The sequence below is a fragment of the Magnolia sinica genome, chromosome 11, assembly GCF_029962835.1.
Source record: "Magnolia sinica isolate HGM2019 chromosome 11, MsV1, whole genome shotgun sequence".
NCBI classification, from domain to species: domain Eukaryota; kingdom Viridiplantae; phylum Streptophyta; class Magnoliopsida; order Magnoliales; family Magnoliaceae; genus Magnolia; species Magnolia sinica.
Window position 1 is genome coordinate 30,694,278 of NC_080583.1, and position 16,241 is coordinate 30,710,518.

The 16,241-nt window shown below is 40.5% G+C and overlaps 2 protein-coding genes across 3 annotated transcripts in view; both read left to right on the top strand.

The window, feature by feature from the left end:
• Positions 1-16,241, top strand: part of LOC131219002 (cyclin-dependent kinase C-1-like) — a 119,242-nt gene that overhangs the window by 47,914 nt on the left and 55,087 nt on the right. The gene's annotated exons all lie outside the window — the stretch shown is intronic.
• LOC131219003 (uncharacterized) lies at positions 370-15,483 on the top strand. Its single transcript, XM_058213954.1, has 7 exons — positions 370-679; positions 2,231-2,377; positions 2,579-2,677; positions 8,383-8,574; positions 8,765-8,884; positions 9,501-9,572; positions 14,717-15,483. The coding sequence occupies exons 1-7, from the start codon at positions 395-397 to the stop codon at positions 14,939-14,941; spliced, it is 1,140 nt and encodes a 379-aa protein (XP_058069937.1). The 5' UTR covers positions 370-394; the 3' UTR covers positions 14,942-15,483.

Genomic DNA, 16,241 nt, shown 5'->3' on the forward strand with positions numbered 1-16,241 from the left:
CCGGTTCCAGTTTGGTTCTAGGGTGCTAACGGTCCGGTTTCGGTTCCGATAGTTAGAGAACCATTAAGAACGGTTTATTCTGGTTTCACCTCAAAACCAGGCCCAACCGACCCATGGGCACCCCTGACTGGCATTAATGCTGTGTGCATTTTAATGCAACCAAGCTTATTATTTGGTGTGGTCCACTTGAGCGTTGGATCTGACTCATTTTTGTGCTTATGCCTTAAAATAATCTGAGAAAAGGGATTGACGGTTTGGATGTAGAGATACATCACGGTGGGCCCGCCCACAGATCTGCCCGTTCGGAGCTACGGACGGGCGGGGTAGTACGCAATCCGCGTCAGTAGGCTCATAACAGGGTTTGGAGGAGGCGCGCGCGCGAGCGAGCGGAGATATGTTTGCAGTCCGAAGCAGTAGAAAGCAGCTCATCTTCTTCTCCTCTCAAATCAGCAGCAGCAGCAGCAGCGGCAAATTCTCTATCATGGCGGCATCCTCTCCGAGAATTTCTAGGGTTTCTGCTCTTTCGACTGCTGCTTCTCCTTCACCTCCGAATCCTCCTCCTAAGAGGGTCGGTACCCACAACGGCAGCTTCCACTGCGATGAAGCTCTCGGCTGCTTCATGATTCGTCTCACCGATAAGTTCAACGGTGCAGATATAGTCCGTACAAGAGATCCCCAGGTACCATTCTCATTCCCTGCCTCTGCTCCATTACCATGTGTTCAAGTGGGGCCCATGGTCTGGTTATCCGGACGGGTTGGATGATTGGTTCCTCTGTTGATGGGAGGTAGGCTATATGATTATGGGATTGGGAGATCCTAGCCTTTTGATCGGTGGCCTATAATATAGATGGTTAAGAAAAGAGGCGGTAATGGTCCGGGAGAAAGGCCAACGATTGGATGGGTAGTGTCTTCCAATCTGGAAGGTTTAAAGGGTACTCACCCATCAGTGGAGGGTCCCACAGATGGATGCTATGGATTAAACAAAACCTGGGGCTTGGATGTATGAATTGAATGTCAGGACACTACTCTCAGGAATATATCTTAAATGTCTTGGATTAGGGCCTGTTTGGGTGACAGCCGCGCTTTATCATTCAAAATGGAGTACTGCTATACACATGGTGTTGTCAGGAAAGGAGACCTGAGCTATTTTCTGGAAAATGAGATCTGCACACGGTCTTTGCAAGCCTGTTCATGCATGTGCCAATTGGTGCACGTGTGTGGGACCCTAACCGTCCATTGGATATGTGGGGTTGTGAAATCACATCTACCTGTTCTTTGTTTGGGTGGTAGTGATTGGAGAAATCCGAACTGTAGGTTCAGTTTCTGACAGTCGATGAGTGGTCTGTTGCTCCTGCTGCTGAAAACCAGGAAAAAAAAAGAGTTTTTGGGTGTGACTTCAAAATGATTTCATCGCATTTTAGTTACAGTCGATGACTGGTCTGTTGCTCCTGCTGCTGAAAACCAGAAAAAGAAAAGAGTTCTTGGGTGTGACTTAAAAATGATTTCATCACATTTTAGTTACAGTCGATGACCGGTCTGTTGCTCCTGCTGCTGAAAACCAGATAAAAAAGTGTTTGGGTGTGACTTAAAAATGAGTTCATCACATTTTAGTTAATAGTAATTATGTATTAAATGGTGCTGTTTTTATAAATTGTTGGTTGTCAAGGTTGTTTTTGGTCCTTAGAAAATCTCTTAATTTAACTACTCATTTTTGTGTGGCATCCAAATGGGCTCTTGGGTTTTACTGCAAAATGTTCCTAGGAAGTGAAACACGATAGAGCATATTCAATTTATGATTTCTGCACTTGTATTTTTTAACTGGTAAAAAATCAGGTTCCACCCCTTAATTTTGCTTTTGTTAAAATTGTATATTTTGCTGCCCATTTAATACTGGGAAAAGTACGTGTGTGCAGTGTCAAACAAGAGTCAGTGCACATATCTCTACCATCCAATAATGGTGGGTGGTAATTGCCTCTCAAAGTGGTCTTTTGGAAATTCACACTTTGAAATGCTTATTGATTCCTGCCAACTCTATTTAAATGATGGGAGATACGTGCACACCAACTCAGTGTTTACAGTGCGCATTGAAGAGATGCTTGTTTTTATTTGGTTGGGTTTATTACATTTAAATATCTGCTATCATTTTCTTCTTAATGGACATGTTTACTTCTCTCAAGATTTAAGTAACTATTGAGAGCGTGATTAACTGACTAAGACCTACATATTACAGCTACTGGACACACTTGATGCAGTACTTGATGTTGGAGGTGTGTATGATCCTAGCAAGGATCGTTATGATCATCACCAAAAAGGCTTTAGTGAGGTCTTTGGTCATGGGTTTTCGACAAAACTCAGTAGTGCTGGGCTTATTTACAAGGTATTGTAACATTTCCAATAGTAGTTAGAAAATGGCCAATGAGATTATCGCATCCTGTGTTCATGTGGGCAAAAATGGAGATTATTTGGAGGACTATTTATTGTGGCTCAGGAATTGACCGGGATTGTAAAGAAGCTAATTAGGAATTTGATTTGATTTTTGTTATGTTTCCTGACAATAAATATGCCTCTCTCACTCTAGCATTTTGGTGTGGAGATAATTGCGAAGGAGCTTCAGCTTGATGAGGGACACCAAGATGTGCATCGATTATTTTTGGCTATATATAAAAGCTTTGTGGAGGTAACTTGTCGATATTTTTGAATTTATCTTTGCATCAGGATCATGTTGATATCCTCTGCTCTGAGCCAGTTGTTCTTTTAATTAAATGTTGAAGGGAGAACTATGCAGTCTTATTTTTGTTGGGCATTGATGCAGTGCACTTATACATATCTATAATAATTTGTATAAACATGTATGAGAATAATATGTATAGACATGTGTGAGGCTCACCCTCTTTATGCCATCGTATGGTGATCGAGGTTGTTCATCTAGAAAGTCCAAATGCAGATGATGCACAACACTAAAATCTCTCTGGTCAAAGATCCTCATCGTCCATACAAAGGCGAGTTAGAAGCAATCATCGAGATTTCAACACATGTATGGCCAATGGGAATCTATATCAACAGGATATATCATGTAGGCATCCATGATAGGACCTACTCTACTAGTCAAAGGTCGAGGTGTGCCTCCTCCATGTGCAAAAGTTTAGAAGGCCCTTGTTCCCCAAGGATGGGCTAAAGCTTTCGATTGTGGTCATCATCATCTAAGCCTCATCCCAGCTAATTGGGGTTGGCTACATGAACCCCTTCTCACCATTCCACTCTATTAAGGGCCATAACTTCAGTTAGACTGTAGGTCATCAAGTCTTTTCTTACTACCCTCACTCATGTCCTCTGAAGCCTTTCCCTTGCTCGTTTAGAGCTTTCAATTTGTACGAACTCACTCCTAACTGGCATAGTTCTTGGTCTCTATAGCAGATGACAAAACCATCTAAGTCTACTTTCCCTCATCTTGTTGCCTATTGGTGGTGCTACTCATATATTTCCTTGAATGCATTTAATTCTAATTCTATCGTTGTCTTGACCGGCATCCATCTCAACATTCTCATCTTAGCTACACTCCTCCTATGGACATGTTGTTCCTTAACTGCCCAACATTCTGTCCAACTAAAAAGTATGGCACTTTGCGACATGTGCATCATTGGTGTAGGACGGCATAATTCAACCCTAAATGAATGCGGAATTTAAAAGTGGCAAATTTATGTAAGCATTAATATTAAAAATTCGGCATTATACATCATGAAACAAGAAGAAACTAAGAAAAATTTAGCAATGATCATGGCTAGGGTGTGCCAAATCGGTTACGTAATGGCCGATATGTAATGGTAACGGCATATACCGTTACGCGGTACGGGGTTGAAACAGGGTGGCCCTGAAAAAGCAAACTGTAATGGCTGTTACGGAATCGTAACGGCCAATACAAACCATAACGGCCATTACCCCGTATTAGTGTTTTCAGAAAAAGAAAAAAAAACTGAAAAGAAAATGAAAAAAAAACTAAAAAAAATTCCAAAAAATAATAAAAGAACTTACCTTCTTCATTACTTCTTCTTCTTCTTTTACTGCGGTTGTGGCTGTGGCTGCGGATGCTGCTGCTACAGCTACAGCTGTGGATCCTCATCCTCATCCGCTTCCGCTTTTTCTTCTTCTTCGATGCCCTCTCTCTCTTTTTCCCCCTCTTTTTCTTGTTTTTCCCTCTCTCTCTCTCTCTCTCTCTCTCTCTCTCTCTCTCTCTCCCCTCTTTAAATGGAAGTGGATTGGCTGGTGTACCACAAACCAGCAACCTAGTTGGTGTGGGTACGTGTCATGCGAAGACGTGCTGATGCTCCTCGAGCTTCGAGTTGTACAAGTGGTTTAAAGGAGATCAAATTTATATTGGCCCCACAATGATATATTTAATCATATCTACACCGTTCATCCATTTGGCGAGATCATTTTAGATCTTGATCCAAAAAATGAGCAATTTCCAAGGCTCAAGTGAACCACACCACAAATAGCAGTAGGGACAATGATTTTCACTATTAAAACATTTGTAGGGCCCATTGTAACGTTTACTTTCCATCCAATCTATTCATAAGGTCACACAGACCTGGATGAAGAGAAAAACAAATATCATATTGATCCAAAATTTCGGTGACCCCAAAAAGGGTTTCACTGGCAGGCATTCAATCCTCCACTACTTTTTACAGTGTGATCCACTTGATTATTGGATCTGTCTTATTTTTCGGCTCAAGCCTTACGATGAGCTCACCAAGTGGACAGGCGGTTTGGATATAACTCATACCTCATGATGGGACCCACAGAACTTGGTGACGTCATCACACCAACCACATCAGTGGTGTGTGGTACACTAGGCAATCCGCTTCCTCTTTAAACGAGAGGAGGCTATGTGGCTGTTTCACAGCATGTTTAAAAAAAATACTAGGTGGTATTTCATGCTCAATGCATGCACTGTTTTGTGGGACCCACCTTGATGTATGTGTTGTATATCCATGCCGTCCATCAGTTTTTCCAGCTAGTTTTAGGGCATTATCCCTAAAATGCAGCAAATCCAAACCTCAAGTGACCACATGGATTGAATTTCCACCTCTAAAAACTTCTTGGGGGCCACAGGTTTGCATCAAGCTGCTATTTGTGTTTTCCCTTTCACCTGGGTCCATTGGACCTTATCAACATGTTGGATGGCAAATAAACATTACATTGGACCTTGGCAAGTTTTAATGGTGGGTGTTTTACGACCACCTTTTCATGGGGTGCGGTCCACCTGAGATGTGCACCCACTTCATTTTTGGGACCATGCCATAAAATGAGATGGCAAAACAAATGTACAACATGGATATACAACACATACATTGAGTTGGGTCCTATGCTCACGGCCTCACCCACACAAATTGCATAGACGCAAGCACTACTATACGGTGCTATCTGGGCCCCATCATGATGTATGGGTTTTATCCACGCCATCCATCCATTTTGCCAGATCATTCTTTTGGCATGAGCTAAAAAAGGAGGATGGTGGACCACATCACAGGAAACAATGGTGATTGAACGCCAACCATTAAAAACTTCTTGGGGGGCCACAAGTTTTGGATCAAGCTGAGATTTGTGTTTTCCCTTCATTTAGGTCTGTATGACGTAATCAACAAGTTAGATGGCCAATAAATATTACAGTGGACTGTAAGAAGTTTTTAATAGCGGACATTCAATCATAGCTATTTCTTATTGTGTGGTCCACCAGAGATTTGAATCTTCCTCATTTTTTAGACCATGTCTTAAAATGAGTTAGCAAAACAGATCAACGGCATGGATATACAATACATACATTAAGGTGGGCTCCACGTTCAAGGCCTTGCCCACTAGTGGTCTACCTAAGATTGCATGGAGATGTTTGTTACCATATGCTTTCTTCGATATAACTTTCTCACCAAAGATTGGACCGTTACACTACCATAAACATGTTCAAAATCATAAATGAATGCATATTTGGAATATTCAGATTTTTCTAGATTTAATAGATATTTCTTTTTTAGATTTTTTTGACCAAAAAAAAAAATAAAATTCCGACTGATACAGGGGGCGTAATAGTTGTTACTCCCCCGTATCGGCTATTACACCGTTACATCGTATAGGTAACGGTGGGCACCGTTACGCCCACCGTTATTGCAACGGGACACCTTGATCACGATCATCCATCACAAATACGTTGTATTGAATCTTAAAAATCTGAATTTAGTCGGATCCGGTAAAAGATAGGACTTTTATCTTGCAATGGGTCCGTTCAACGATCCAAGTTGATTTTCTAATACATGAAATAGGAATTTTCTAGATTGGAAAATCTGAAAAATTCAGAAAAATTGATGGTTCTTTGATTATAGTTCAAATCTAAGGGGACTTGGGTGATGGAATTTGCAGAAGATCAAAATATGTATATGTGAGGGATCAAGATCTTCCAAGATGTAATGATTTGCATTGAAAAGAAAATGGATCGGCTTCTAGATTTAGAGAATTTAGAAGAAAAGGAAGAAAAGAGGTTTAAAGAAGAAAATACCTTGAGAAAGAAAGAATGTGAGAGAATGAGAAGATGGGAAATCACTTCCCTAGGCCTCACTCCCTCTTCCAATCACTGGAAATCGAAGATGTAATCGTCTAGCCTTGAAGAAGCAAAAACTCTCTTTTTCATAAACATAACATAGCATTTCCTTTTGAGGTTTAGAGCAAAACACACTTGTAAATTTGGAATTACATTAAATGACCAAAATACCCCTATTAAAAAAGCTTTTTTAAAAAAAAGAAATTCGCACAAAAAATTGTGCGCGCATTGTCTCAAAACTCAAATAAATAAAATGTGTATTAAATAAACTCAAATCCAAGATGCTTGATGGGCCCTGACGATAGCGCAATGAAGGTGGGTTATGACGATCCAATGGTCCGATCACACCATCCTTGCAAGCCAACGGTTTAAGTATCTCCTCCAAGCAACTTACACACGTCACGAACACATGTGTATGGTCTTCAACCTCTAGAGACCCGACCCGTACCCGTCATTTAACCACATTGACACGGGTAATGCACGCTTCCTGTGTTGATATACTTTGAATGTTCTGATCTCCACATCAATCATGTGCAGGATTAGCGAATAATTAGTTAACCACCCGTGTGGCTAGGGAGGTGTGGGGTTTACTCCTTTCTTGTTTTGGGGTTGGTTGGACGTTTAATGTCTCAATCCAATATGCAATGGTGGAATGGCTTGGCAGACTTCCATTCAAGGGCCATATGGAGACATTATGGCAGTGTTTCTTCGGGATCCTATTGGTTGAAGCTATCAAAAGGAGGGCCTTCTGCAGGCTTATTAGTTGGATGCTTTCAAGGTGGGATTTATGAGGTGCTCTAAGGTGGAACTTTTGGGGGACTGGGGGTGTTTATAGTTGTATGCTGGTGGTCTTTTTAGTTGGTGTTAGGCTTTGTAGTTTTCCTCATTTTCTTTCTTTCTTTCTTCTTCTTTATTCTTTGTTTGACTACCCTGATTGCTGAGTGACAAGTGGGTCACTTCTGATGGGCTGTGTTCTTGTCGATGTGTTTCTTCTTTCTAAATAAAGGCGTCAACTTAAAAAAATGTGGTAAGTACCAGTATGAGAAGAAATACTTGTTGGAATCCCCAATGTATGGGGATGGTAAAGCTTAACCTTGATGGGTTCTTGTTGGAAGCCTGTGGTTTGCAAGAGGTTGGGTGTTATAAGAGTGCGGGTTCAAGAGTTTTCAGTTTGTACTTTTGTACAAGGCCCCTCCCCGATCCTTCGGTTTGTTGGGCCGTACCATGCCCTGAAGATCTCCTCATTCTGCCTGAATTCTAGATGAGGAATTATATGATTGACCTGACTTCAGTTTGTACTTTGTACGTGTTGTCCATGATCCTGAATCTAGACCATTAGTTTGTTGGCCCATAACCAGGCCCTGAAAATCCTCAATTAATCCTAACATTTCATCTTATGCCCTGCAAGTAGGTTGTTAATAATATAGTAATGGTCTAAAACTGAAGAAAGACCTGATATTAGTGGGTCTGAATTATTCCAATCTGGATATTTTCAGGCAATAGTCCATCAATGGTGGGGACAATGGGTCATTGATACAGAGATCGCTGAATAATGGGCCCCACATGTGCATCGGAAACACACAGGGAGGTTCATATGTAGCTTCATTTTATTGTGTTTCTTTGTGAAAACACTACGAGATGGGATACTGCTAACTATAGTCGCATCATGGATATTGAATGAGCTTGCATAGACTTTTTATCCCCATCTTCTATAAAAATATTGATTTGAAATTTGTTTTTATTCATTACAAGTAATTAGTAACTTGATTTTTTATTTTATTTTTTACTTGTAACAGGCAGTTGATGCTATTGACAATGGGATTAATCAATATGACACTGATCAGCCTAAAAGATATGTGGATAACACAAATTTGTCTTCAAGAGTTTCACGACTTAATCTGGACTGGATGGATCCTGACCAGTCGCCTGAGAAGGAAAATGAGGCCTTTGAGCATGCAATGATGCTTGCTGGTGGTGAATTCTTGGAGGTAAGAATTCTTGGGAGCTAAATATGGCATTGGATTTGTAGGATCTACGCTACAATAGTTATATATAATTCCTCTAGGTTGAAAGCTTCATATTGTGATGTAAATTATCATTCTAAATTGGAAGTAATGATGGCAAATAGGTTTATGCTTGATATATTTTTTGTTGTTAATGAGGAATTTCACTTCCCAGAATGTCAAATTTCTTGCCAAATCATGGTTACCAGCACGATCCATTATTATGGAGTCTCTAGCAGCAAGAGGAGATGTTGATCCCAGTGGAGAAATCATGACCTTGCATAAGTTTTGCCCTGTAAGTAGGCACTTTTTTACAATTTCAACTATTGCGATTTTTATTTTTTTCCTCTCGTTCTGCTGTTCATGTCGTTTCAAACAACACGAGATACTATGGATATAGATAATTCTATTAGAAACATCTCATTGTAGTAAAACTGCAAGGGTTGGGTTTTTATTTATTTATTTATTATACCTCTAATAGTTATTCCTCCTCACTTTTATTTTTTTGGCCAATTTGTCTTACTTCAGTGTCCATATGGGATGGTTACATATTTTTGCAAGACTAGGATTTGTTCCTAACAACATTTCCATACTCTATGCGATTCCAGCATGCATTAAGAGCTAAGCTAATATTCTAATATTGGGTCTTCTTCTTACTTGGTTGGCATTAAGAGATTCTTGGGTCTTGGTTATCATAGAGCATTTATTTCAAAACATGACTTGTCAGTTCCATTGTTGTCATTGCCCCTTTTTCTCTTACATGATCTTGATTCTTCGGGCACACACACAGAGAGGTTACTTTCCGAGTAGAGGTGAAATTGACTTGTAATCAATGGTTCATGTTGAAATGTTATTTCAAGTTCTAGCATACCCAGTTTGAAGATTTTTATGGATGTTTTCTTGCCCCATAGTGGAAGCTTCACCTGTTTGAGCTTGAAGAGGAGATGAAGATTGATCCTCCTATCAAGTATGTTCTTTATCAGGTAATGATATCCTTCGTCCTTCTGATGCTTTCACTTTGCCCAAAAGGATTTTTAGGTTGAATTAATTAGCACATCTTCAAATTCCATTGTTTCTTCTTCTTTTTTCTTTTCTTTTCTTTTCCTCTCTCTCTCTCTCTCTCTCTCTCTCTTTTATATATGCATGAGAAGTTTGATTAATAAGATAGTGTCATTAGCCTTCATAGATTATATCATTTCTTGGTAGAGAAAGAAATTATCAGAAATTATTGGCCACCAATTTACAAGGTCCCTCGGATACACAATGAGAATCAAATCAGAGGGATATTAAAAAACCTCATGGGACTAATTTAGTAGTCTCGTTGACATTTCTTTATAATCAGCATATTTGCTGTTTCCTCTCCTTGTCTGAGTTTGTAGGCAATGCTTGCAGTCTCTCTTAGAAATCAGCTTGGCAGTGCTCCTATTTAAGGCAGCTTTGTTATTTAGAGGCTTGCTAAGCCTAATGTGTGTAGAGAAATATAGTGCAAGTGCGCCGAGATCTGAGCTTTCCATTAGGTGGGCCACACTGTTTCGTTCTGGCCTTTAAATCACGCTGTTTCACTCTGGTGAGCCAGTGGATAAAACAAACAGTTGGTTAGAACAAAATTGTTTTTGCTGTCCATTTGTTTTGGACATCGTCGTCCACATGAGTGAAACAACCTTATTTTTTTACAGTTCTAATGAGTATGGTCCACCTGATGGAAAGATCAGATCTTGCATACATATGACGTATTAATGTGTGCTTGCATGTATATGGGCAGAACTCTACAAGGGTTGGGCTTCTCAAATGGTCAAACCTCTGTTATTTCATAGGCCTACCTGTGATTTTCAGGGTATGTTCAAAAGTCTAGCAGCTCCATTCACAGTATGGTTGGTTGATCCCATGAAGATATATGAAAGTCACTTCCGATACAATTGCTAAAATTAGAACTTCCAATTTCACTTCAAGGGATTGGCAATACACAATAGGATATTGGAGTCTCTAGCATGTTCTTCACAATGCTTATTAATGCAGGGGCATTTTCACACCGGGCTCGAGTGGGGTGGCCTGTGGGATGCGGGGGCACACTTGGGGCGGGTAGCCCGTGTGAGGCGGGTCGCTTATGTGAGGTGGAACCCATGTGATTTGGGGCCCACGAGGAGAGTTCGACTGAGGACCTAACCCATGGATGTGGGGCCTGGGTTATGAGATAAAGGGATTAATTCGCCGTGCTTTATCAGTTCAGCTTTTAGAACAAGTGGTTAATTGTCTTGCATCAAATTGATATCAGAGTGGGAGGTCTCGTGTTCGAGACTCCTCACTGGGAGTAATTAATGCATGGACATTTTCATACTGGGCTTGAGTAGGGTGGCCTGTGCGATGCCGGGGCACATTCGAGGTGGGCGGCCTGTGTGAGGCGGGTGGCTCGTGTGAGACAGAACCTATGTGATTTGAGGACTACGAGGAGGGTTTGGTTGAGGACCTAACCCATGGATGTGGGGCCTAGGCTATGAGATAAAAGAGATTAATTCGCCATGTTCTATTAGTTTGAGCTTTTAGAGCAAGTGGTTAATTGTCCTACATCAAATTAGTATTAAAGCGGAATGTCTCGTGTTTGAAACTCCTCATCAGGAGTGATTAATGCAGGGACATTTTCACACCGTGCTCAAGTGAGGTGACCTGTGGGATGTGGGGGCACACTTGGTGTAGGCGGCCCGTGTGAGGTCTCGCGTTTGAGACTCCTCACCGGGGGTGATTAAAGTATGTGCATTTTCACATCGGGCTTGGGCTATGAGATAAAGGGATAAATTCGCCATGCTCTATTAGTTCGAGCTTTTAGAGCAAGTGGTTAATTGTCCTGCATCAAATTGGTATCAGAGCGGGAGGTCTCGCGTTTGAGACTCCTCACCGGGGGTGATTAAAGTATGTGCATTTTCACATCGGGCTGCGCTATGAGATAAATGGATAAATTTGCCATGCTCTATTAGTTCGAGCTTTTAGAGCAAGTGGTTAATTGTCTTGCATCAAATTGGTATCAGAGCGGGAGGTCTCGCGTTTGAGACTCCTCACCGGGGGTGATTAATGCATGTGCATTTTCACATTGGGCTCGAGTGGGGTGGCTTGTGGGATGCGGGGGCACACTTGGGGTGGGCGGCTCGTGTGAGGTAGAACCCATGTGATTTGGAGACCACGAGGAGGGTTCAGTCGAGGACCTAACCCATGGATGCGGGGCCTAGGATATGAGATAAAGGGATTAATTCACCATGCTCTATTAGTTCAAGCTTTTAGAGCAAGTGGTTAATTGTCTTGCATCAAATTGGTATTAGAGCGGGAGGTCTCGTGTTTGAAACTCCTTACCGGGGGTGATTAATGCAGGGGCATTTTTACACCGGGCTTGAGTGGGGTGGCCCGTGGGATGCGGGGGAGCACTCGGGGTGGGCGGCCCGTATGAGGCGGAACCTATGTGAATTGGGGCCCCCAAGGAGGTGGAACCCATGTCATTTGGGGCCCACAAGGAGGGTTTGGCCGAGGACCTAACCTATGGATGTGGGGCTTGTGCTATATGAGATAAAAGGATTAATTAGCTATGCTTTATTAGTTCGAGCTTTTAGAGCAAGTGGTTAATTGTCCTGCATCACTGTTGCCTCCTTCGCTCTCTCTCAATATTCTAGTTTTCAGTTGCAACTTGCAAGTTAATCCAATCTTCCTAGTTTATATCTCTAGTAGTGGCATGAACACTTATTTTGGATTTAATCCCAATAAACATTTAGGGCCCATTTGGTTGTAACAAAAGTTTAGTCTTAGACAACCTGTCTAGGTTAGGCTGATTATGGTCTTATCCGTTTGAGTAATGTTTTCCATGACTAATTATTCTCGTGTTGTTTGTCAAGCCACCTGGAATAAGGATTGTTTGGCACATGGTGGCGCATATACATGCTAAAAACTTGGCACATGCACGTGACACATTTGTGGTGCTTGAAAATGTACGGTAGCATGTATAACACATTTAGGGTGCTTGAAGATGTTTGAAGATGTATGGTGGTATGTGGCAAATGTCAAGTGCTTGACAACGTGGTGTAGCACACACAACACGTGTCACATGCACAAAATGACATTGTGGCTCACGTGTATCTAAGAAAACAGTCCGATGTGTACTTGTAAACACACCACTTGATGCAAGGGTCGACAAAACCATTTGACCAGACAAATCATGAGGACCTGCTCCTTCACTCTCACATCTCTCAAGGATCTAGTCAATGACACCAAATCCTAGTTTGTTTTTCCCAAAATAATGTAAGCGTGGGAATCCGAGTCCCATGTGCATAGGCACAAGAATCTGATTCCCAAGTGTCAAGCCACACGTGTCAACTCATAGGTTGTGTCATGATGGGTTGCCTGCATATGTTGCCAGTTTCAGAGGTTAGATGTCAGAGCTTTGGCTATTTGTTGCTAATTTTGGGGGCGACATCAGTATGACATCATTTCAGTTCCCAAAATCATTTTCCAAAAGACATTTGTTTTCCAACCTAAAATTCCCACACTTGTATTTTTAACAAAGTGACATCTGACTTGTTACTTTTTACCCACAGAATATCTAAAATTACAAGCCTTGCCACTTCCATGGTCTTATAAGATGGCAGTATGTGTCTGAGATTTGTAAAAGTCATGTGGTTTGGCACCCCTGAAAATCTTGCATCTGATTCCAAGGTGGTTCAAAATCTTGGATGTTCACCCTTTTTCAATTCCAAGGGAGACCTCTAGCTTGTAAAATCCAAGGTTTTGTAGTCTTCTCCAACCGTCATAACTACCATCTCCCCCTCTCTTAAGATATTTACATTCATTCACACCATTGGATGTTTTCACTTGCATTTACACAATGATGATGCGATACTACAAAGATCAAGCCAAAACAATCTTTATGTGGGCCACAACATAGGAAAAAAATTGACAACCACCCAAAAAGAAATATATAATTTTGTTTTAATTATGAAATTAATGGGCACACTTTTATAGCTCACCAAAAGCTTGGAATTGCCATACTTTTGGGCCAAGGTTGGAATGGGCTCGGTGCAATAATCGTCTTATGCTGCACACGTATTTCATGTTTAGAATATTTGAGAGCATTTAATTTATCACATTCATTATTCAGTGAATATATCACAAAATAATTCTAGGAGTCCAAGAGTCAAATCGAGGCTCCCAAACATAATTTCTCAGACCCGGGATTTTGAAAATCCATGCTGCCAAATAGAGTTGAAAATCCATGATTTTAATTCCATGCTCCCAAATGAGCCCTAAGTTCTCAAGAGTTCATCATTTAACAAGTTCTGGAAATAATTTATCCGTTTGTCATTGATCTTATATATTCAAAAGGAAAATATATAAAAAGAATTTAGAAATTATAAAACCTTGCCCTTTAAGAGACCACTCTTGTGAGGAGGATCGACATTAGCAAAAATAATAATAATAAAAAAATCATATAATCAACTCGTATGGAAATAGACTGGCAATATCGTCGGCAAGATTTAACAAAAATAATGAAAAAAAAGAGTCGCTACTAGGAAAAATCTTGGAATCTACAGAAAGGCTGATCTTAATAATTTGATTTTGCTTGTTGAATTTGGACTGCTGTTCAGTTGGTGGCCTTTTCAATGGATGTTTAGGATGAGTCAATGTGACTTTCTGGATATGCTTCATCAGCAATGATCCCTACGATGTGGACGATCTGCATTGATTATTGATATGCATGTATGCTATGTGTACAGTGGATGACACACCACCGTACACATTGCCTTGATGGATTGTAGGGGAATCTTATCCATTGCCTTGATGGATTATGTATTTGCTCCTTCTTATCCTTTTCAGCAAAATCCCTTTTTTGCTGATGAAACAACTATGGATGAGGCATGGCAGCCTAAAAAGTTGTGCTGAACTATCACAATTGTCATGTCCTTTAAAACCCCACGTTTTTTTAGTGTGTAACTGCTGTAATTCCATGTATCATGGACTTTCCTCCCAAAGAAGAGAAATAAGTATCATGGACCCATTATTTTTTGAATGCACACCTTTGTCTGCTATCTTAGGATGCAAATGTGTATGCAGAAGAATAATCCGTGCCATCCTTTTTCATTGCCAATTGTTGTAGGATGATAGGAGCAAGCATTGGCGAGTGCAGGCTGTGGCAGTATCCCCAGATAGTTTTGATAGCCGAAAGCCTCTCCCATCCACATGGAGGGGTTTGAGAGATGAGGAACTATCAAAAGAGGCCAGCATTGCTGGTTGTGTTTTTGTTCATATGAGTGGCTTCATTGGTGGAAATAAAACTTACGATGGAGCTCTGGCTATGGCAAAAGCTGCTCTGAAACTCTGATATTGGAAGAACAAGGTGCTAGAGGTTTCTGCAGGTTACAGCATGGTACTAGCCATTCAATGAATCCAAGATCTTGGAACTGCATGAACTGGACCCAAGTAACTGTTGTTGTCGACCTATCTTCTGCACCTGTGCAGGGCAGAAAGGTATCCGGATTGTTTTCGGCATATAGCTAACATTGAGTTCCAAAAATGTGTACCATGTCAGGTCAAGGATGGTGAATCCGTTTGTGGATTTGGGTTCTTGATTACATGGGACTTGTGTCCTTTCTTGAGGTATTTACTGGTTGATCGAAGTGTATGACATTTTTGCACTGTTGATGGAGAAAAATCCCATATATTCCACCGCTGTATCCCATTGGAATGATGTTGAGATTCTTGAGGTACACAAATTTATTATGGCTTCTTCTTCATCCTGCTACATCCAATCATCTATTTATTAGTAGAAAGCCTGAATTTTTTGTTATGTATCTTCATGTAGCAACCAATACATATTGTAGGGAGGATGACATCCTTTTGAAAGATAATTGGCTTGAGGGGTTCTGTTGCCTTTTGTCACTGTTCTTTTGTGGGGTTTTGAGAATGATCCTCTGACCCTCCTGAACGGCAATTGGTAATCATTTCATTAAAAAAAAAATAAAAATAAAATAATAATAATAAAAAAAAAACTAAAACTATTTCCATGATATTTTCTGAAATGATAGTTATACTTATCCGTGTTGCTTCTAGGATCAATTCAGGTGAGGAGGTGTCTTTTTCATGGCCTTGGCCTGTGTACTTTCTTTGGTATCAGTATAAAATCAAATAGGTATGGTTGGTCAATGTTTTTTTAAGGGTGTGTTTGGTTGCACCAAATTTCATGAAATTTTGCACCAAGGCTGATGATGAATTTCATGATACTTGGTGCAAGCAAATGTGCCCCGAGGGAGTGAAAGCTGGGGATTTTTATCAAGGGACCGTATGGATTGGTGGAACTCAAATGGTTATTATGAAAATGAAATCCTTTTTCTGCTGATTGTGACATAGTTAAGTTACATACGGAAACTGCTTTTATTTCCACAGTTTTCCTAGAAAAAGGGTGTTTTCCTTTTCCATTTTAAAATGGGTTGATAGTCATTTCTACAGTTTTTTTGAAATATATTTCACTTTTGACCATCAACCATTGTTTCGTTCCCTGAACGTTACCATGCGACGTTTTCTTTTCTGAATCTATTCTTTAGATTTCCCCAATCCAAATAGTCTTAAAAAGAAAAAGGATATATATATATATAATGGTACTATAAGGTCGACCTTATGGGAAT